The sequence below is a fragment of the Erythrolamprus reginae genome, chromosome 10 (assembly GCF_031021105.1).
Source record: "Erythrolamprus reginae isolate rEryReg1 chromosome 10, rEryReg1.hap1, whole genome shotgun sequence".
In the NCBI taxonomy this organism is placed as follows: Eukaryota; Metazoa; Chordata; class Lepidosauria; order Squamata; family Dipsadidae; genus Erythrolamprus; species Erythrolamprus reginae.
The window spans coordinates 33,902,498-33,924,510 of record NC_091959.1 but is presented as its reverse complement, the minus strand read 5'-3'; the positions used below and the strand labels follow the sequence as shown (position 1 = coordinate 33,924,510).

The following is a 22,013-nucleotide window of genomic DNA, read 5'->3' as shown; positions in this document are numbered from 1 at the left end:
ACCGATGGTTATCTGCTTTCAGAATGGGGGGAAAATGGAAGGACGGCCAGGGCAGGTGGAAAAGGATGACCAGGTTACCTGGATGTCCCAGGAGGCTGTCGCTGTCGTGGCCCGTCCACATCCCACGCAAGTGGTCATGGATCCCAAGAATTGAGAGGCGGTTGTGGCATGGTACCATTGGCATGTGCATTTGGCACCCAAGTCCAATAGCAAGGAGGTCGGAGAGGGTTTGGTGTCAGAGGGTGAAAGCCAACCAGGGTCTTCTGCATCTCCTGAGGTGCACATGAGTGACTCAGGAGTAGAGGAGAAGTCTCTTCTTGATGCTAGGGCACGCAGGGCTGTGAGAAGGCAAGAGTGGCTATGCAAGAGATCTTCATGAATAGAGCTGCAGGTGCACATCAGTAACTCAGGAGTAGAGAAGTCTCTTCTTGATGCTAAGGCATGCAGGGTTGTTAGAAGGCACGACTGGCTATGCAAGAGGTCTCCATGAATAGAGCTGACTCAGTGACTCAGGAGTAGAGGAGAAGTCTTGATGCCAGAGCATGCAGGGCTGTTAGAAGGCATGAGTGGCTATGCAAGAGGAGGTCTCTTCACGAATAGAGCTGGAGGCTAATTGGCCACACCATTAGACTATTTAAGACTTAGTCACGTCACTCTTCAGTGCAGAAGACAACACTGTTCCGTTCCAGATTTTTGTTCTTCTCTCTCTTTTATGTTCCAATGCTGATTTCCAAATGACATTCTTGCCTTTGACCTCCAGGCTTTCTGCCAACCTTCCTAAGTGTATTTGATTTGTGCTTGGACCCTGGCCAGTTGTTAAGAAGTAATTAACAGCTGGTTCACCAAAAAGATTTATTTATAATTTCCTGAACTTTTACAAAGACTTAACTTTAAGTAAACAATTAGTGTTTAAATCCGTTTGTGGTGGGCTCACCGCTGGGACAGAACAGTCGCGGCCATTTAAATGGTCTGTGTGAAACGAGACTCCGTTGTGGGAGGGGCTTCCAGACTTCTTTTTAATTGCAAACCTGCCCCAAAATTGTGCCATTTTACAAAAACTTGACATTACTTAAGTGGAGAAATATTTTTTTCCTGTGATTTTTAGGGCCAGATGCCCTAGGCTAGTGATGGCGAACCTATGGCACGGGTGCCACAGGTGGCACGCAAAGCCATATCTGCTGGCACATGAGCCGTTGCCCTAGCTCAGCCCCATTGTGCATGTGTGTGCCGGCCAGCTGATTTTTGGCTCCCATAGAGGCTCTGGGAGGATGGGGGAGGGCGGTTTACTCTCCCTGGTTTCAGAGAAGCCTTTGGAGTCTGGGGAGGGCAAAACATGAGCCTACTGGGCCCACCAGAAGTTGGGAAACAGGCCATTTCCAGCCCCCAGAGGGCCTCTGGGAGGCGGGGGAAGCTGTTTTCACCCTCCCCAGGCATTGAATTATAGGTGTATAGCACACACACATGCTCTTTTGGCGCCTGAGGATAAAAAGGTTCGCCATCACTGCCCTAGGCCCTTGCTGAGCCTCAAATCAGCCATTTTGGGCTGCAAATCAAATGAATATGGTGATAGCAGCATAAGATGCTTCTGTTGGCTTTGTCACTAAAATAAATAAATAAATGGGCATCACATTCAATTGGGATAATTTTGATTTACTGAATGTTACAGGAACAGTTCAAATTTTGGGGGCTTGTCCAGTACTGTGTTCCCCCAACTGAGTACCTGAGATAGGTTTGCACCCTCTGTATCCAACAGGGATTAGCTACGTTGCGGTTTGATGTATTGTGTGAATCCAGCTTGTGCATTTACATGGGTGCGCTGCTTTGATCGATGTGCTTTGGGGAGGGAAACATGGAATGCAGATTTACATCAATTATGATACATGGGGTAGATAGGTGGGTAAAAAAAGCATGAGTTCTGTTTCCCCCTATTTAGTCAGGATGTTGCACCGTATCCACTGTGGTGTGACTTCCTTTACTAAATATGTACTATGGGTATGCAACATACATACTACACTTACCGTATCTTTGGTGTATAAGACGCACCTTCTTCCTCCCTAAAAGAGTCTGATAATTTGGGTGCGTCTTATACTCTGAATGTAGCTTTCTCCTCCCCAGCCCTAACTAGCTGCTAACGATCCTCCCAGCTCTTAGGTTGCAGGCTTTTTCATTGTTACTCTCTTCTGAAGAATGTATTCCAAGCCCTAAGTCTTTGCAGGGTTTTTTTCCATTGCTCTAGCTTGCTCTGAGTAAGTTTCTTTCCAGCCCTAACCAGATGCTAACAATGTTCCCAGCTCTTACCGGCTTGCAAGCTCTTTCATCGTTACTCTCTGCAAAGAATGTTTTCCAAGCCCTAATTCTTTGCAGAGTTTATTTCATTGCTCTAACTTGCTCTGAATGTTTCTTTCCAGTCCTAACCAGGTGCTAACAATGTTCCCAGCTCTTACCGGCTGCAAGCTCTTTCATTGTTACTCTCTGCAAAGAAGAATGTTTTCCAAGCCCTAAGACTTTGCAGGGTTTTTTCCATTGCTCTACTTGCTCCAACTCTTTATTTCCAGATGTTAATGATCTTCCCAGCTCTTACTGGCTTGCAAGCTAGAGTGATGCATAGGTGAGAACAACTGAAGGATTATTACAGGAGATAAGTGAGGCCACCTGTGGTTGGGTGGGGCTGCTGTAATTAATGCTACAGATAAAAAGAACAGCGTGCTGGTTTAGCCTTGTGGAACTTTATCTGATTCATAGTTCGTCAAGATCGTGGTTTTGCTGTTTCCCTGTTCAAGACTGTGTGTGGACTTTCTGGACTCTGGAATTGGACTCAATTTCCCAGTTACTGGGTGAGAAATTGGATTGCATTTAACCTGTGCCTTAGGTGTACCAGAAAATCCCTTTGACATTTAAAAAGGGAGTTTTTTCTACTTTTCTGTTGATAAAGACTTTTGGTTTTCCTTCTATCATGTGGTGTGTGTCTTTTTGGATTAATTACCCTGTAATTACGGGCGGTTGGGACACCCCGGCAGAACAGTTACTCTTTCAGAATAAAAGTTTTTTTTTAAATCCCTAACCAGGGAATAAAGTAATGTGCTGAAGCAGACCAGACTAAGGACGCTAGCCAGATGAATACCTGGTAAGCAGATTCTTTTCCCTATTTTCCTCCCCAAAAACTAAGTTGTGTCTTATACTTTAGTGCGTCTTATACTCCAAAAAATACGGTATCTCTGCAATGATCACAGTTTTTAGGTTCGGTGTTTGATTCCCGATTCCCCGACAGGACTTGGAAAATTGGGCACCCGAGAAGGGTTTGATTTGCCGCTGGGTTTTACACAATGCAACAGCTGTGTCTGGATAACAGGCCAGGGTTCCAATCCTGCACCAGAGTAAAAATGAGTTGAATGGAGGAGGAAATGGTGCCCTTTTGTCCATGGGTCTCCTTCCTCCAGGGGTGGGTGTGGGTGGGTGGCTTTCGTTTTCCCTCGCATTCGCCACAAATGCTGCAGATGTAACTAGCGAGCCGTCCCTATTTTGGCGAGACACGGATGGCGATGCTGGGCGATCCTTGGAGTTTTAGAGGATGTTCTCCAGTCTGTAGCCGTAGCCTATGACTTGGTCCATGAGATCTGGCAGCAGCTCCCTGTAGAGCAGGATGGGCTTCAGGGCCCAGTAGGGATAGAAGACTTCGCGGTAACGCAACACTCCGCCCCTCACAATCTGCCGGGCACATTCTTCTTTAGGGCTTGGCCTCTGGGTGATCTTGTTTTCCATATACTTCACAGCCATTTCTGCAGAAAGGAGCAAAAAAACATAGAAACATGGAAGATTGACGGCAGAAAAAGACCTCCTGGTCCACCTAGTCTGTCCTTGTACTATTTCCTGTATTTTATCTTAGGATGGATCTATGCTTATCTCAGGCATAATAATATATAATAATAATAATAATAATAATAATAATAATAATAATAATAATAATAACAACAACAACAACAACAATAATAATAATAATTTATTAGATTTGTATGCTGCCCCTCTCCAAAGACTTGGGGTGGCTCACAACACAATACACAATGTCCAAATCCAATATTAAAAAACAGATTAAAACCCTTATCATAAAAATTAATCATACGACCCAAGCAAACCATACATAAATCATAATAGCTAAGGAGAATATCAACTTCCCCAAGCCTGGCGACATAGGTGGGTTTTTAAGAGCTTGCGAAAGGCAAGGTGGTTGGGGGCAGTTTTAATCTCCAGGGGGGAGTTGATTCCAAAGGGCCCTGGCCACCACAGAGAAGGCTCTTCCCTTGGTCCCGCCAGATGGCATTGCTTAGTCCAGTGATTTTCAACCTTTTTTGAGCCGCAGCGCATTTTTTACATTTACAAAATCCTGGGGCACACCACCAACCAAAATGACACAAAATGACACCCTAAGACACTCCCCTCTCTTTTCCCATCCCTGTCTCCTCCCCCATCCTTGTGTGTGTGTGTATACACACTCTTGAACCATTTCCAAAAACAGGTGAGGGCTGGGTTTTTCTCTCTCATTCTTTGGGTGCTTTTTATCATATGCTTTAAATCAAGAGTCACTTTTCTCTCTCTTGTTTCTCTTTCCTCTCATTCTCTGTCTCAATCATTTTCTCATTTCTCTTTTTTCCTCCCCTTTTTGCTTATTCTCTCTCTCTCTCTCCCTTCCTCTCCTTTTCTCTCTCTCTTTTGCTTTCTTTCTCTCTTCCCTTCTTTCTCTCTCTCTTGCTTTCTTTCTCTCTTTTCTTACTCTCTTGCTTTCTCTCTCTCTCACTCTCTTTCTCTCTCTTGCTTTCTTTCTCTCTCTTTCTGTCTTTCTTTCTCTCTCTCTTTCTTACTCTCACTCTCTCAGCAAAAAGTTGCGAGACCGGAACCTGAGCTTCCTTCTTCGTGGCACACCTGACCATGTCTCGCGGCACACTAGTGTGCCACGGCACACTGGTTGAAAAACACTGGCTTAGTCGACGGGACCCGGAGAAGGCCAACTCTGTGGGACATAACTGGTTGCTGGGATTCGTGTGGCAGAAGACGGTCCCAAAGGTATTCTGGTCCAATGCCATGTAGGGCTTTATGTTTAAATTCAGTTCCTGTGCATTTACCAACCACATCTGCTGGACGTTTGTTCCAAGCATCTACTACTGTCAGCCTCACTATGTTTCATCTTTCAGCTTTGGCTGTCATAAGCAGGGGTGGGCAGCAGGCAGGACGGGGTGGAACGTAGTTCCACTGATGGAAATGAAGCTGAACGCACAGCTCCAGCTGACCGGCGGCAGTAACTTCCTGGATTACTGGTCTCGGCTTGGCTTTTGTTTCCTCTGCTGCTGCTGCTGTGTGCTCCTCGCTTTTTTCCTCTTTCCTCCTTCCTGGCCTCGGATGAGCTTCCCTCTCTCCTGCCCGGGAGCCTTCCAGCCTCACGCGGCTATCTCCCAAGGCCAGGAGAGCTGTGCCAGTCTGAGCTGCGGTCTTTTTCCCCTCGCAAAGCCCTCACTCGGCCCACAGCTGAGATGAAAAGGCATTGTGTGGCAATAACAGTTCACTTGAATGATGATGATCGCTCAAGCCTCTCCCACCTGGTCACATGACCATCAAGCCACATCCACAAAATAAGTCGCACCCACAGTGTGGCACTAAAGATTTTGGCTGCCCATTCCTGCTCATAAATAATGGGGGGAGGTATGGGGGTGATTTGGGAGGGGAAGGTTTCTTGAAGGACTCTGATTACTTTCGTTTCTCTGGCAAAGGCCAGGATGAGTTTCGATTCTCCTTGAGAAGAGGCAGTGAAGAGCTACAAATTTTTTTACTACCACACTGTGGGCATGGCTTATTTTGTGGGTGTGGCTTGCCAGACATGTGACCAGGTGGGAGCAGCTTGACAATCATGTAACTAGGGGTGGCTTAAAGCAGTGTTTCCCAACCTTGGCAACTTGAAGAGATCTGGATTTCAACTCCCAGAATTCCCCAGCCAGCATTTACTGGCTGGGGAATTTTGGGAATTGAAGTCCAAATATCTTCAAGTTGCCATGGTTGGGAAACACTGCTCCAGACTATACAGATGGAGTCCATTAAGTCTTTCCTGGTAAGTTTTATGTTTAAGACCTTCCACCATTTTTGTAGCCTGTCTTTGGACCCCTTCAATTTTATCCATCTCTTTTTGTAGGTTAGGTCTCCAGAACTGGACACAGTATTCCAAATGGGGTCTCACCAGCGCTCTTTACAGCGGGATCACAATCTCCCTTTTCCTGCTTGTGATACCTCTAGCTATGCAGCCAAGCATTCTATTTGCTTTCCCTACCGCCTGACCACAATGATCCCCCAGTTTGAGACTGATGTGTGGTCATCCCAAAAGGAAGGCGCTGGATTTGGGCAAGCAAGGGTTTCGACGTGTCACTCACCAGTGTCGATGTAGCCCAGCACAGCCACCGTGATGGGGAGGTCCATCTTCCGCAGGCGCAACTCGGTGCGTAGCGAGGTGAAGAATCCTTCCACGGCAAACTTGGCTGCTGAGTAGGAGACACTGAAGGGGGATGGAACACGTCCTGGGTGGGAGAGGAAAAAGTTGGCATGGGCCAGGGGTCTCCAAACTTGGCCACTTTAAGACTTGTGGACTTCAACTCCTGGCTGTAGAATTCTGGGAGTTGAGGTTCCACAAGTCTTAAAAGTGGCCAGGTTTGAAGACTTCTGGCCTGGATGGAGGAACATTTTGCTCCTGCAGCTTGTTCCATCTCCCCCTTCTCTCAATCTCTGCCCCCCAATTGTACGCTCATCCACGTCCACTTTAACAGAATCCCCTACGAGACTAGACTTTCAATCCTGGGCCTAGAAAGCCTAGAACTAAGACGCCTTAAACAAGATCTAAGTATTGCCACAAGATCATATGCTGCAACGTCCTGCCTGTCGGTGACTACTTCAGCTTCAACCACAACAACACAAGAGCACACAACAGATTTAAACTTAATATTAACCGCTCCAAACTTGACTGTAAAAAATATGACTTCAGTAACCGAGTTGTCGAAGCGTGGAAGTCATTACCGGATTCCATAGTGTCATCCCCAAACCCCCAACACTTTACCCTTAGATTATCTACGATTGACCTATCCAGATTCCTAAGAGGTCAGTAAGGGGTGAGTGCAAGTGCACTAGAGTGCCTTCCGTCCCCTGTCCTATTGCTCTCCTATATCTCCTATACCTTTCTTCTATTCTTATATCTATTCTTCTATTCTTTCATTGATATGTTCCATTACTATATCTTCTTTTCTATTCTTTCATAGATATATTTTACTATGAGTATCTCCTCTATAATCTTCATCATGTATTTTACTATGTGTATGTGTGTGTGTATGTATATGTATGCATGTATGTATGTGTGTGTGTGTGTGTGTGTGTGTGTGTGTGTGTGTGTATGTATGTATGTATGTATATATATATATATATATATATATATATATATATATATATATATATATATATATATATATACACACCCAATAAAACTCTCATTGTGTATTGGAATAAATAAATAAATAAATAAATAAACAAACAAATAAATAAATAAAAATATAAACAAACAAATAAATAATATTGCTTAGGACCATCATGGAGCCCACCCCCATGGTTGTAAAATAGTGATGATTGGATGCAGTGCATGAGATCTTTGGGAAGAAAGAGACCAGAAGCTTGAAGAATAAGAAGTAATGAAGGAAGGGGAGTATAGAAGGAATCCAAGGGAAAATGGGGTACAAGGAGAGAAAGGGATGGGGAAATGGAGGGCCTGTCACCTGGAAACAAATTCTCTGTCATCAGATTAATAGAGATGGAAGGGACATTGCAGAACCCCAAATCTCACCCAAAAAATGCTCTGTCCAACACATTGGCAAAAAGAATCAGAACGCCAAATACAGGCTGAATAAACAAGACCTTACAGAACAACCCTCACTCCATAAAAGACCTTGGAATATTCATATCAAATGACCTAAGTGCCAAAGCCCACTGCAATAAAATTGCCAAAAAGGCTTCGAGAGTTGTTAACTTAATCCTACATAGTTTCTGCTCTGGTAATCTCACACTACTAACCAGAGCATACAAAACTTTTGCCAGACCAATCCTTGAATACAGCTCATGTGCCTGGAACCCACACCGCATTTCGGACACAATTACATTAGAAAGCATCCGGAGATACTTTACCAGAAGAGCCCTCCACTCCTCCACTCGCAACAGAATACCCTACGCAACTAGACTCACAATCCTAGGTTTAGAAAGTTTAGAACTACGTCGCTTCAAACACAACCTATGCATAGCCCATAAAATCATCTACAATGTCCTTCCTGTCAACGACTACTTCAGTTTCAACCACAACAACACATGAGCACACAACAGATACAAACTCAAAGAAAACCGCTCTAAACTCGACTGCAGGAAATACGACTTCAGTAACTGAGAAGTTGATGCATGGAACTCACTACCAGACTCTGTAGTATCATCAACTTTACTCTTAGACTGTCCACTGTTGACCTCACCCGATTCCTAAGAGGTCAGTAAGGGGCGTGCATAAGTGCACCAGCATGCCTTCCGTCCCCTGCCCTAATGTCTCTCTTTTACTAGTATCCTGTATATAAATATTATTATATCTTTGTATACCACCTATACATACTTGACAAAACAAATACAACAAATAAATAAAATAAATAACCCCCCTTGCCTAAGCAGGAGATCCTACATCTGCTTCTAACCAGGATTGAACTCATAATGTCCTGATTTGTGAGGCAAGAGTGCCACCTCTAGGCCACAGCAGCAGCTGGGCTTCAAATTGAGAACTGGCAGGATCCCATGTAGGAGAGCCTCTCCATCTGCACGAACAGATCCCCCACTAGGGCATCCACCCACGTGCCAGCCTGTGAGGATTGCGGTGCCTACCAGCCAAGGAGGAGACGACCACGATGTTCCCCTTAGATTCCAGCAGGAGGTCCATGGCAGAAATGGCCAACTGGGCGTAGCTGAAGAAGTTCACAGTCATCGACTTGATCACAGGCTCAATGGCTCCTTCGAATTTGCCAAAGGAGCTTCCTCCAACGTGGTTCAGGACTAGCTGGTCGAGACCTCCTGGGGGAGCGAAGGACAGAGAGGCATTTAGGGTCTACATTCTTAGGGGAAGGATACTGCAAAATCCCCATTGCCTCCCCACTCCTGGGGGAAGGGTAATGTTAGTGCTATATATAATGTTAGTGCTATGAACTAGTTGGGTTTGGGCCATATATAACCCAAACCAACAATGTATGCTTACACCATTGCTTTAAGAGCTAGTGTTACAGATGGCCACAAGAGGGAGCAAGAAGTGTGATTCTCTCTCTCAGCTATTCTCTGCTAATACTGCCACATGAATCCCAGCACCTGATTAGGTCCCATAGAGTCGGCCTTCTCCAAGTCAACTAGACCAGTGTTTCCCAACCTTGGCAACTTGAAGATACAGTGATACCTTGTCTTACAAACTTAATTGGTTCTGGGACGAGGTTCTTAAGGTGAAAAGTTTGTAAGATGAAACAATGTTTCCCATAGGAATCAATGGAAAAGATATTAATGCGTGCAAGCCCAAAATTCACCCATTTTGCCAGCTAAAGCGCCCGTTTTTGCACTGCTGGGATTTCCCTGAGGCTCCCCTCCATGGGAAACCCCACCTCCGGATTTCTGTTGCCAGCAAAGCACCCGTTTTTGTGCTGCTGGGATTCCCCTGCAGCATCACAAAACCACGGAAGTCCGGAGGTGGAGTTTCCCATGGAGGGGAGCCTCAGGGGAATCCCAGCAGTGCAAAAATGGGTGCTTCACTGGCAATGGAAGTCTAGAGGCGGGGCATCCCAATGGCGGCGGTGGGTTTGTAAGGTGAAAATAGTTTGTAAGAAGAGGCAAAATATCTCAAACCCCGGGTTTGTATCTCGAAAAGTTTGTATGACGAGGTGTTTGTAAGACGAGGTATCACTGTATTTGGATATTTCGCTGGCTGGGGAATTCTGGGAGTTGAAGTCCAAATATCTTCAAGTTGCCAAGGTTGGGAAACACTGAACTAGACAATGTCGCTTGGTGGGGCCTTCAAAAAGAGTCTAAAAACTCATCTTTGCCCCCAGGCCTGGGATTGCTAGATCTTCCCTCTGACCAACGAATGTTTTTTAGTATGATTGTTGAATGAATGTTAATGGAAGTTTTTTTAAAATTAGAGTTTTTAAGGATTGTTTTTATGTATATTAATTGGATTGATCTACCACTGTTTCTTTGTATATGTTGTGAGCCGCCCTGAGTCCTTGGAGAGGGGCGGCATACAAATCCAATTAAACCTTAAACCCAGGGGAAGAGCCTTCTCTGTGGTGGCCCCAGCCCTCTGGAATCCATTCCCCCCAGAGATCCGCGCTGTCCCGACCCTCTTCGCCTTTCGTAAGAGTCTTAAGACTCATTTATATCGTCAGTCTTGGGCTGATTAGATCTTAGCCCCTGACCAACGAATGACTGTATGATTGTTGTACAAATGGGTGTCATTGGTTTTTAATATAATTAGTGATTTTAGATAGCTATGCAATTTTAATTTATTTGGATTAACTTTATTGTAATTTACTGTTTTATTTGTTGTAAGACGCCCTGAGTTTTCTAAGAGGGGTGGCATAGAAATCCAATTAATAAATTAATTAATAATCAATTTGTCTTTGTGACTATGCTGTAGGAACTGTGTGTTCAAATGATGCCTTAATGTATTTGTAATCTAAACAAGTAAACTTATATTATTATTATTATTATTATTATTATTATTATTATTATTATTATTATTTTATTATTATTATTTATTGGGTTTGTATGCCGCCCCTCTCCGCAGACTCGGGGCGGCTAACAACAATGATAAAAAACAGCATGTAACAATCCAATTAATAAAACAACTAAAAACCCTCATTATAAAACCAAACATACACACAAACATACCATGCATAACGTGTAATGGCCTAGGGGGAAGGAATATCTTAATTCCCCCATGCCTGGTGATAAAGGTGGGTCTTGAGTAATTTGTGAAAGACAAGGAGGGTGGGGGCAATTCTAATCTCTGGGGGGAGTTGATTCCAGAGGGTCGGGGCCGCCACAGAGAAGGCTCTTCCCCTGGGGCCCGCCAAACGACATTGTTTGGTCGACGGGACCGGAGAAGGCCAACTCTGTGGGACCTTATCAGCCGCTGGGATTTGTGCGGTAGAAGTATTATATATGTATTGAGAGTTATTGACTGATATAACTGTATGACTAGGATTGATTGAGATATTTGCCAAAGTAAATAATATTTTATAGACTGAAGGTGTATAAAATTATAATACTGAGTTATTACTTGTATCTCTGGGCTATCTGCTGGATATCTGCAAAACCTCCACGTTTCCTCTGTGTATGTGTATCTTTGACTACTAAGAGACTACTCTGCAAGCTCCTTAACACTTAACAGATATTGCAACATCTCAATTCCCACCCCACTCTGGAGCTACACAGAGGTGATGTTTGCTGGTTTTCCGAACTACTTAAAACTTCTGCAACCTGTCAAAACCTACTGAATTTCACCCCTGTCTCTTGGCCACTGTACCTTCCCCACCCCATTTGCTGCATGGATTCTCCCATTCTGGAGGAGCCCCGGATATGATCTCCTCTGGGTGCTCTTTCCCACAAGGAAAACTGAATAATAGCCTTGCCTGCATATACTCAGAGAATCCAATTTCTCCACCTGTCGCTCTCTCTCTCTCTCTCTCTTTTTAAAGAAAAAGTTTATTAAATATATAAACATTAAAATAAGACATTACATAACCCATCATTTTGTTACATACTTATTTAAATTAGGTATTTGTACGAAATGTCTTAAAAGGGAGAAGACAAACACAACAGGACAGAAAGATATATAACATTATGACATCCCCCCCCCCCCCAAACTGTTACCTAGACAGTTCTACGACCTATAACACCAGCAGTTATACTGGTGTAACCAAAATTGTACAATATTTCACCATATCTAATTTTGACATATGTTTAAAGGTATTTTAAAGTCTTAGACATAAATTTCTTATACAGTGATCCCTCGTTTTTCGCAGGGGATGCGTTCCAAGACCACCCGTGAAAAACAAATTTCCGTGAAGTAGAGGAAATATATTTTTTGATGTATTTAACGAGTATTTGGACTTTTAAAACCCACCCTTTGCATTAAACAGTCATTCTATAATGTTTCTCAGCTGGAACTACATGTGATATCGTACCAGTTTCTTTAATAGAGTACAGTAGTACTGTAGAAGAATTTTATGAATTTTTAATGGATTTAAAATTTTCAATGGATTTAATAGATTTAAGCCCTCTTTGAAAACCCATGAAGTAGCGAATCCGCGAAAGATGAACCGTGAAGTAGCAAGGGATTACTGTATACAGCTATTATCCCTGTTATCTCTTATCCACCCGGTTATAGAATTCCTTCTAAACCTCATAATAACATGATTCATCTTTGTTCCTTAATTCTTGTGTTAGCTTATCTAGCTTTGCACAATCATATATTTTTTTAATAATTTCTCTCTCTGTTGGTGTTTCTTCTTTTTTCCAATTTTGAGCTATACATATCCTGTTTGCCGTAATGATATGTTGAATCAAGTAGTAGTATTCTTTTTTCATTTTTAGAATCTATTACGCTCTCCACCTGTCTCTCTCATGTCACCTCGCCCCAACCCAGGAGGCACAGGAGTTGGACTCCTGGGCGAAAATACAAAAGGTCATCTTTACCCAACTTGGCTGCAGTTTCTTCAATCACCTTCTGGGCAGCGGTCATGTTGCCCATGTCTGCAACCACATAGTGGGCAGAACTGGCACCCAGATCTCGGCACTTCTTCGCCACCTGAAGAGGAAGGGGGAAAGAGTTGAAAAGGACTCACAAAGGACCAGGGTGATTGGACAGAAAAGTCACAATGGTGCAGTGGGGAAATCAATTATTTTTTCCTACCAGATCTGTGGGCATGGCTTGGTGGGCGTGGCAAGGGAACGATGCTGCAAAATCCCCATCCCCACCCCACTGTGGGGCCAACCCGAAGTGGTATTTGCCGGTTCTCCAAACTACTCAACATCTCCACTACTGGTTCTCCAGAACCTGTAAGAACCTGCTGGACTTCACCCCTGCAATGCTGGATTTTACCCTGTGACACTGCCCTTGAATCTCTGCCAGTCTTCATATCAGGATAAAACTGGAATCATTTCATTGGGATTTGAGGGACAATGACTTAGAAGTGTTGGAAATTAATGTGGCATATTGCATATATGATGTGATATGCGGTGAGATAATTGCATGCCCAAAGATGGAGGAATAATGGAATAAAACAGGAAATGTGACTATCGATGAGAAAACGTGTGGGGGGAAAAATGAAACTTACTAGTTTGGTCAAGGAAAGGGGTTTTTTTTTTTGAAAGCTTATATCAGAGACCTTCAAATTTGGCAACTTTTGAAGTCCACATGTCTTAAAAGTTGCCAAGTTTGAAAATTTCTGCCTTACATGGATATTTGGTGAAATAGAAAATACTAAATCAATGATTTATGGATTGGGGATTTAAAAAGTTAAACAGGAAGGTGAAAGAACTTAGATGGCAACTAATTGATAGAAAGTAAGGGCATTAATTTAAAATTTTCCCCTTGCATACATTTGTTTTTTTAATATTTTGCATGCTTTTATTGCATTGAAAAGTTCTAACAAAAAACAAAATAAATAAATAAAAGGAGCTCCACCATGCTATAACCTAGAGGTGGCGCTCTTGCCTCACAATCAGGAGGTTGTGGGTTCAATCGTAGGTATAGGCAGAAGCAGGGGGTTGGACTAGATGACCAGCAAGGTCCCTTCCAACTCTGTTAATTTGTTAACAACAACAAAAAGTCAAGATACGTATTTTTTTAAAAAAAATCACCTTATAGGCTTAAGAGCAGCTGATGAGATCACTCACGGTCAGCAGGGTTGGCTTCCTGCTTCTTTTCAGCCCCATTCTACCCCCACCGCACCTATTTCCTAAAACTTGGTTTCCTGCAATTGTTGTTAGTTGTTGCTCTGAGCGTCTCTCCAAAATAGTGTTTAAAAGAGGCAACTGGACTTTCTGGATTTTCCCCCCGTTTGAAGATATTTCGCTTCTCTTTTTATTTTAATAATAATAATAATAATAATAATAATAATAATAATAATGGTGACGATGATGATGATGATAATAATAATAATAATAATTATTATTATTATTATTATTTATTAGATTTGTATGCCACCCTTCTCTGAGAACTCTGAGAACTATTGAATTTATGTACATTTAAAAAGACGTTATATAATTCATAACTTCCAATCCTAACCATAAGAACATTCAGTACATCTAAACTGAAAAGACACACAAGAAAGAAAAAAGGAAACAAAAAAAGAGAGAAAACATACACAAAGAAAAAAAAAGAAATGCACAAAAAAACAAACGTCCCCCCAATCCTGCTATCTCTCTTGACAGCTCATCCTTTTTCTTTTAGTTTATCTTAAGGTGCCAGATATCAACGGTCTACATTCGGTTTTGTGTAACTCTTCAACTTCCTATTAACTCCTGTAATAATGTGTTTATATCCTCCTGTTTGCTTTTAATAATACAATTTACTTTCTTAACCATATCTGCATTGGCATCCTTCTTCGGTCTCGAAAGACCATGATGTATCATGCTCTGGATTCCCCATATAACCATATAATTAACCATATAATTCTATATCTATTTAACCTATTGACATATTTCCTATATACGGCTCCCTTTTATTTCCTCCTTTCTAGCCGAAGATGTTTCGCTCATCATCCAAGAAGCTTGGATTTCCAGAGGAAAAATTGCAGACTGCAGGAACCATGTTGCACCACCCAGGTGATCCTGGGGAAACCTCCAAGGGCTTCCATGAAGGATGCAAACGTCCAGCTGTCTTCAAGGAGTGTCAATCCTCACATTTCCCACCGTTCGGTCAGAATTGAAGAAGCTTCAAAAGAAAAAACCAAGAAACTCCAGTTGCCTCCTGAAAAAAGCACCTTGGGGATACTGAGATAATCTCTCGCCAGTTTCAAACGTGGATGGGGGCTCTTACTTCTCTTTTGTGCAGGAGAAAGCAGTCCGAGCGGGGCAGTGGAGCATGGGTTGAGAGGCAGAGGAGCCTGTGGTCCATGCAGGGCTAGCCCTGTTGAGACAATTGGATTTCCCTTGTTGTGAGTGCTCTTTGTCCATCTCAGGTCATTTCAGATTCTGAGGAGGGTGAGCCAGGCCCCTCTGGATACCCTGGGCCAGGGGGGTTGCCAGCTGATGCAGAGAGTGAAAGTGAGAAAGTGACCTGAGTGAACCTGAGGAACCACTAGAGGGGGCTGATATGATAATGGGGGAGTGGTCCCAGTCAGAGGATGAGGAAGACATGAGAGTGGAAAGTCAGTGGATAGACCCTCACTATAGGAGATTGCTGAGAAAGTGAGAGGAGTTGCAGAGTAAAAGGTATTAGTTTACAGCCTTACCTCTTTGGGGTGTGATGTCACTTCCAGGCAGTATAAAGGCAAAGGATTTGGGGAAATTGGGTGTGGAGATTCAACGATCAATGGAAGAGACATGAGACTTGGGTGTGTGATTAAACAAGGCTTTAAAACTATGATTTCTGCCTCAATAAAAGGCTTCGGTGAGCCAATTCGTGTGCTTAAATGATAAATGGACTTTGTTACCTAAGGAATGCTGATTAGGTCAAGTTTGGTGCTATCCCGGACATTGTTGACATTTAGCTCTAAAGAGAAAGTACTCCCTTCTTCTTGGACCTTTAAAATCTGCTTTTTGTTATGTGTGCTTATATCAATAAAGAGTTTGATTTATTCATAAAATAAAGGATTTTTGAGTCGGGAGTTTTGCTCCGAGGGCCGTGCAGAGAACACCATCCGCTTACCTTCTGCAGTTGCTCCTCCCCCCTGGCGGTCAGCATCACGTGGGCGCCCATCCGTGCAAACTCGTAGGCCATTTGCTCCCCGATGCCTGCACTCGAACCCGTCACCAACACACGCTTTCCACGCACCATCTCTGCAGGCAGAAGGAAGAGACAGCCTGTGGATTTCTTTGCTTGGGCGAAGGAGTTCTGTGGCCCCAAGTGTGGACCTCCTGCCTTGAGCAGCAGTGGGGGTGGACTAGAAGACCTCAAAGGTCCCTTCCAGCCCTACTGTATTGTTCCCTGTTCCCTTCTGTGAATTTTCTCTGATTTCCTTCAGGCTCCACTTGCTTCAGACTCTTATTTGCAACCAGATTATGTTACATCTTTTTATTAAATTTGTGTGGCAACTTTTACGTCTGGCGGACTTGCAACTCCCAGAATTCCCCAGCTGGGGAATTCTGGGAGTTGAAGTCCACCAGGCTTAAAGTTTTTTCTGCAGACCACCCAAATTTGCTCAAGGATCACCAGTGGTCCACGGACCACCAGTTGGTGACCACTGGTCTAAAGCAGGGTTCTCCAACCTTGGCAACTTTAAACTTGGTGGACTTCAAGTCCCAGAATTCCTCAGCTGGGGAATTCTGGGAGTTGAAGTCCTCCTCCAAGGCTTAAAGTTACCAAGGTTGGAGACCCTGGTCTAAAGGGACTGTTCTAGTGGGTACAGACCTGAAAGCCTTTCCTTGAGCGGGCAAGTGAATAAATGAGTAAATAAGTAGTTTTGGGGGGGGGGGTTTGACAGCATTATCCCCTGCCTCCCCCCACCCTTACTCAATTCCCTACTCAAGGCCTCCGTTGGCCTTCTGCACCGTCTCTGAGCCAAATGCCAAAGAGAGGCTCCACTTCCAAGTGCTCTCCTTCCCTTCGCTTCTCCCCCCCTTTCATTGAGGACAGAGGTCAATTGGGACATGCTAGCAGTCTGATGACCCCCTCCCTCCCCTTTCCAACCCACACTGAAGCCAAGACTCCAGCAGGGCATTCCCCTCCCATCCTCCGTGGGTTGGCCAGAGAACTGGGAGAGAAGAAGGCGTTTGAGCATGGAGTAGAGCCCCATACACACCCCGCCTGCCCCGAAGAAGAATAAACAGCCCTCCATTCAGTGCAGACGGGAGGATGGGGGGAATCCTCAGTTGCCAACTGCCAATAGCAGCAGGGCAGCCCCCCTTCTTAACCTAAATCACTTGTGGAACCAGCTGACGGCAGTGTTCTTTCTCAACAGGGTGGAACTGAATGGGGCTTTTCAGGTTTCCGTGGAGAAAGCCGATTAGCTAGTTCTCCCCAATTTGGTGACCTCGTCGTTCCTTCTTGGGCTAATTGCACCTTTTCTCAGCCCCCAAATTCTACTCTCCCACCCCACCCACACCCCTCCCACCAGATCCCCTCCCCAATTCTTTTTTTTTTCATCAAAAAAGTTTTTTTATTTTTAAATTCCATATACTTTCAAATATTATAACATTACAATAAATACACTTTGATCAATCATGAATTCTTTGTATAGATAACATCCCCCCCCCAGGTATATTTTCCCAAAGTTGTGCTTGTTAAAAAAGAATATAAATCTTTTGATCGAAACATTTAAATATGTTAAAGGGTTAAATAAGGTTCAGGAGGGATGTGTTTTTAATAGGAAAGTGAACACAAGAACAAGGGGGCACAATCTGAGGTTAGTTGGGGGAAAGATCAGAAGCAACATGAGGAAATAATATTTTACTGAAAGAGTAGTAGATGCTTGGAACAAACTTCCTGCAGAAGTGGTTGGCAAATCCACAGTCACTGAATTGAAACATGCCTGGGATAAACATAGATCCATCCTAAGATAAAATACAGGAAAGAGTATAAGGGCAGACTAGATGGACCAGGAGGTCTTTTTCTGCCGTCAATCTTCTATGTTTCTAATCTCATTTTGTAATCTGGAGTATTTATTAATTTCTAAAAGGAATTCCCTACCCCAACTTAATTACTAATAGCTTAATTTAACATAGTGGTTATTCTAGTTCTTTTTTTTTTAATTTTAAGGCACATTTGCTTCTTCTTCACCTTTCTTGATATTCTAAATTACTATTCATATCCCCCTCTCCCCTTGTCTTATGCTAACCAAAAGCCCCCGCCAAAAAGCATTAATCATTCCTGTTGTGGTTAGCTCTGGCCCAGCTCCTGCCCCAAGGACTGTGGATGTGGGGGAGACATCCACATGCTGCAGGCCTGTTTTGCCCCCGATGGAATCTGCTGATGAAGGCTCCTCTGACCAAGAAGACATGAGTGACAGGGAGGAGGAGAGTGTGGCAGACAGCTCAGAAGGAGATCAAGGAGTAGCTCCTCCTTGGATTCAGAACAAGAGTTAATGATACAGCCACGCATGGGGAGAGCGATGCATAGGCAACAACAACTGAGAGATTATTATCAAAGAAAATGAGGCCACCTGTGGTTGGGTGGGGCTGTGGTAATTAGTGAGGCTGCTATAAATAGCAGCCTGTGGGTTTGGCCATTGTGGAGGATTATCTGATCATTGTGTTTCGTGCCTGCCTTGCTGATTTCGACCTTTGTGTGCTGATTTCCCCCCGCTTTGAAACTAAACCAGAGCAAAGTGTGTTTCACTTTGTGAAAGAAGAAGGGCTGTGAATTGCCTCACAGCTGCAAGCTAAGTATCACAGAACTGATAAGGGACTTGTACAAATTACCAGTTTGTTTGGAGACGAGTGCTCTTTGCTATACCAAAAGAGGGCTTAGTTTAAGTGACTTTTCATTCTAAAGAACATTGTTTTGAATTTTCAAACGTGTGTGTGTCTGAAATTTGTACCTGTGAATTTTCGGGAGGAGTCTGCCAGAGAGCCTGACAGAACACATTCCTTCCCAAGATTCTGAGCTGGCTGGATTTCCCAACTCACCAGGTAATTTTAAGATCTAGGAATTTCAGCTCTCAGGATTCCCTGGCACCAATTTCAAATTAATTAGCTCATAATGCTTCAATTTTCTCAAAATCTCCTCCATATCAATTTTCATGTATGCTTTAAACCCTCTTCCATAATAAATGCCCTTTTGAATAAAAGAGAGGGGGGAAAAGGACATTAAAGGAAAAGAAAAGGAGCAAAAATTTCCAATTACCTCCAACACAGTATTTAAATTAAAACCAACCATTGCTAAAAAAAAATAGTTAAAATATATATAAAGGGGGCAAGAAAGGAGAACCCACTAAATAGTATATCCCAAATATTGCCAGATTAAGAAGCCAAACTAAAAAAGAACCTAAGTAAAAATAATTCCCTTTCATGAATAAAAATACAAAATAAAAATAGAGATTAAAGAGATTAGAAGATCGCAGGGAAAAAATAAGAAAGAAGATAAGAAAAAGGAAGAATAAAAACAAAACTAAATACTCCATACATTCATCATACCCTACTCTGGTTTTAAGGCTTTCAATCCCTAACACTTTCAATCCAATAGAGTCATGCTACCCTATTCTAGAAGAAGAAGAAAAAAGTCACTGTGGAATTGAATGGGGTTTTTCAGGTTTCCGTGGAGAAAGCCGATGATCTGGTTCTCCTCAATTTGGTGACCTCCTCTTTTTTTCTCCGGCTAATTGTATCTTTTCTCAGCCCCCAAATTCTACTCTCCCCCCCCTTCCCTCCAAGTTCCCTCCCCAGGTTCTGAGCTGGCTGAATTTACCCAACCCAGCAGGTCATTTTAAAGATTCCAGGGATTTCAGCTCTCCGGATTCCCCAGAGCTTCTGGGAGTTGAAGTCCACAAGTCTTAAACGTTGTCACGTGTGGACACCACCTGTGCTAGGGGATTCCTGCTCCCGCAGCAGAGAATCCAGTGCGTGGAACTTTTGGCCACGGGGGCTGTGATGTAGCTGAAACACAAAGCTTGAGGCTTCCACGGGTCTTCTGCTAGCTTTCAGGGTCTCCATCCTGCCCTTTTCTGCTTCATGAACACCCCCTCGCCTTCCCAATCGGAAAGCAGATTCTCCAACATGTCATTCCCCCCCCCCCCTCTGTATATGTGTGTGTATGGGCGTCTGTGTTTCTGAATGCCTGTGTTTCTGAGTGCAGAGAAGAAGATGTACACAGAGAAAGGGACGCACACATGTCCCCATAGAAACATAGAAACATAGAAGATTGATGGCAGAAAAAGATCTCCTAGTCCATCTAGTCTGCCCTTGTACTATTTCCTGTATTATCTTAGGATGTATCTATGTTTCTCCCAGGCATGTTTAAGTTCAGCTACTATGGATTTACCAACCACATCTGCTGGAAGTTTATTCCAAGCATCTATGACTCTTTCAGTCAAATAATATTTTCTGACGTTGGTTCTGATCTTTCCCCCAACTCACCTCAGGTTGTGCCCCCTTGTTCTTGTGTTCACTTTCCTATTAAAAACACTTCCCTCCTGAGCCTTATTTAACCCTTTCACATATTTAAATGTTTCGATCATGTCCCCCCTTTCCCTTCTGTCCTGCAGACTATAAAGATGGAGTTCATGAAGTCTTTCCTGATCAGTTTTATGCTTAAGACCTTCCACCATTTTTGCAGCCCGTCTTTGGACCCAATTTGATCAATATCATTTTGTAGATGAGGTCTCCAGAAGTGAACACAGTATTATTCCAAGTGTGGTCTCACCAGCGCTCTATACAGCAAGATCACAATCTCCCTCTTCCTGCTTGTGATACCTCAAGCTATGCAGCCAAGCGTTCTACTCGCTTTCCCTACCGCCTGACCGCACTGTTCACCCATGTTGAGACTGTCAGAAATAACTGTCCCTAAACCCTTCTCTTCTGATGTTTTTGCTAACACAGAACTGCCAATACATGCCGTTTTCCCTGTGTGTGTGTTTGTCTGAATGTAAAGGCACATAAAGGCTGCATAGAGAGGGATGTACACAGAGAAAGGGACCTACGCATGACCCCATCCATGGGCTTAATGAGATGAATGACACTTGCCAAGGGCTAAGCTTGTGTGAGTTGTGCGACCTCAATCCAGTTCTTTTAGTGTGGAGGTCCTGCACAATTGTGGGAAGAACCAGAAATGCAACTCCTGGCAGAGAGTGAGACTCTCGTGTGCAGGAGCTTCACCCACATTCCTTCCTCTCTGGAGAAGCCCACCTGTCTCAGTGCAATGGAAAAAAGGAAGAAAAAAGGAAGGAAAGCCCAGCCATGGCGTGTGGCATCCCCTCCCCTCCTTACCTGGAGAGAAAGTGTCCTCCGGGTAGAAATAGTAAGCGGCGAGCCCGATCAGCAGAGGCACGAGGATCTTGAGGAGGGCCATGGCTGGCTTCTGTGCTCTGACTTTCAGCTGCGCCTGCTTTTTCTCCGCAAGCTCATCACAAGTTCTTCCAGCTCTGATGAAAGGCAGGAGGCGCCCAATCAGGACGTGGCCCGGGTGGGTTGGTGGTGGCGGTGGGCCAATTGCTGACTCGGGTTCTCTCCAGGACACGGAGATTGACAGCCATCCAAACTAAACAGTATAGCTGTGTTTCAAAAGTCGCCTGGAGAGTCTTTGGCCCAGAGAGATTTTATGGCCACGGTTTTACATTTCTCTCTGTGTGTAGAAAGCATGAGCAACGCAGGCAGCGTTTCACATGTCCACTGCCTGGTTCTTCTTCTTCGGCAGGAGGGAGGGAAGAGCCTGAGTGGCGCAGTGGTTAGAGTGCAGTACTGCAGGCTGCTTCTACTGACTGCTGGCTGGGGTTCAGCAGTTCAAATCTCACCAGGTTCAACGTTGACTCAGCCTTCCATCCTTCCGAGGGGGGTCAAATGGGGACCCAGATTGTTGAAGGCAATGGGATGATTATGTAAATCACTTAGAGAGGGCTGTAAAAGCACTGTGAAGTGGTATATCAGTCTATGTCTTATTGATATTATCCTTCCTTCCTTCCTTCCTTCCTTCCTTCCTTCCTTCCTTCCTTCCTTCCTTCCTTCCTTCCTTCCTTCCTTCCTTCCTTCCTTCCTTCCTTCCTTCCTTCCAGTAAGAATGCAGTATTGCAGGTTAGCTCTACCCACTGCCAGCAGTTCGATCCTGACCAGCTCAA

At 43.9% G+C, this 22,013-nt stretch overlaps 1 protein-coding gene across 2 annotated transcripts; it reads right to left on the bottom strand.

The window, feature by feature from the left end:
* Window positions 1–838: 838 nt before the first annotated feature.
* Window positions 839–21,590, bottom strand: LOC139173022 (hydroxysteroid 11-beta-dehydrogenase 1-like protein A). 2 transcript variants are annotated; one of them, XR_011559966.1, is made up of 7 exons: window positions 21,169–21,590; window positions 15,956–16,086; window positions 12,778–12,889; window positions 8,926–9,111; window positions 6,408–6,551; window positions 2,533–3,776; window positions 839–2,236 (listed from the first exon to the last, which is right to left on the bottom strand). XR_011559966.1 is itself a non-coding variant. In XM_070762446.1 (6 exons), the coding sequence occupies exons 1-6, from the start codon at window positions 21,248–21,250 to the stop codon at window positions 3,562–3,564; spliced, it is 870 nt and encodes a 289-aa protein (XP_070618547.1). In that variant the 5' UTR covers window positions 21,251–21,587; the 3' UTR covers window positions 839–3,561. The 2 variants fall into 2 exon arrangements, 1 of the variants encoding a protein (XP_070618547.1); XM_070762446.1 differs by having other exon boundaries at window positions 839–3,776; window positions 21,169–21,587.
* Between the last annotated feature and the right edge of the window lie 423 nt (window positions 21,591–22,013).

Bases quoted from the DNA above. Each gene is read 5' to 3' on its own strand.
- LOC139173022 (XM_070762446.1), bottom strand. From the start codon at position 21,250: ATGGCCCTCCTCAAGATCCTCGTGCCTCTGCTGATCGGGCTCGCCGCT. The intron at 16,087-21,168 runs GTAAGGAGGGGA...TTCTGCCTGCAG, and splicing joins GGAGGACACTTTCTCTCCAG to AGATGGTGCGTGGAAAGCGT. The intron at 9,112-12,777 runs GTAAAGATGACC...TCGCTCCCCCAG, and splicing joins AGAAACTGCAGCCAAGTTGG to GAGGTCTCGACCAGCTAGTC.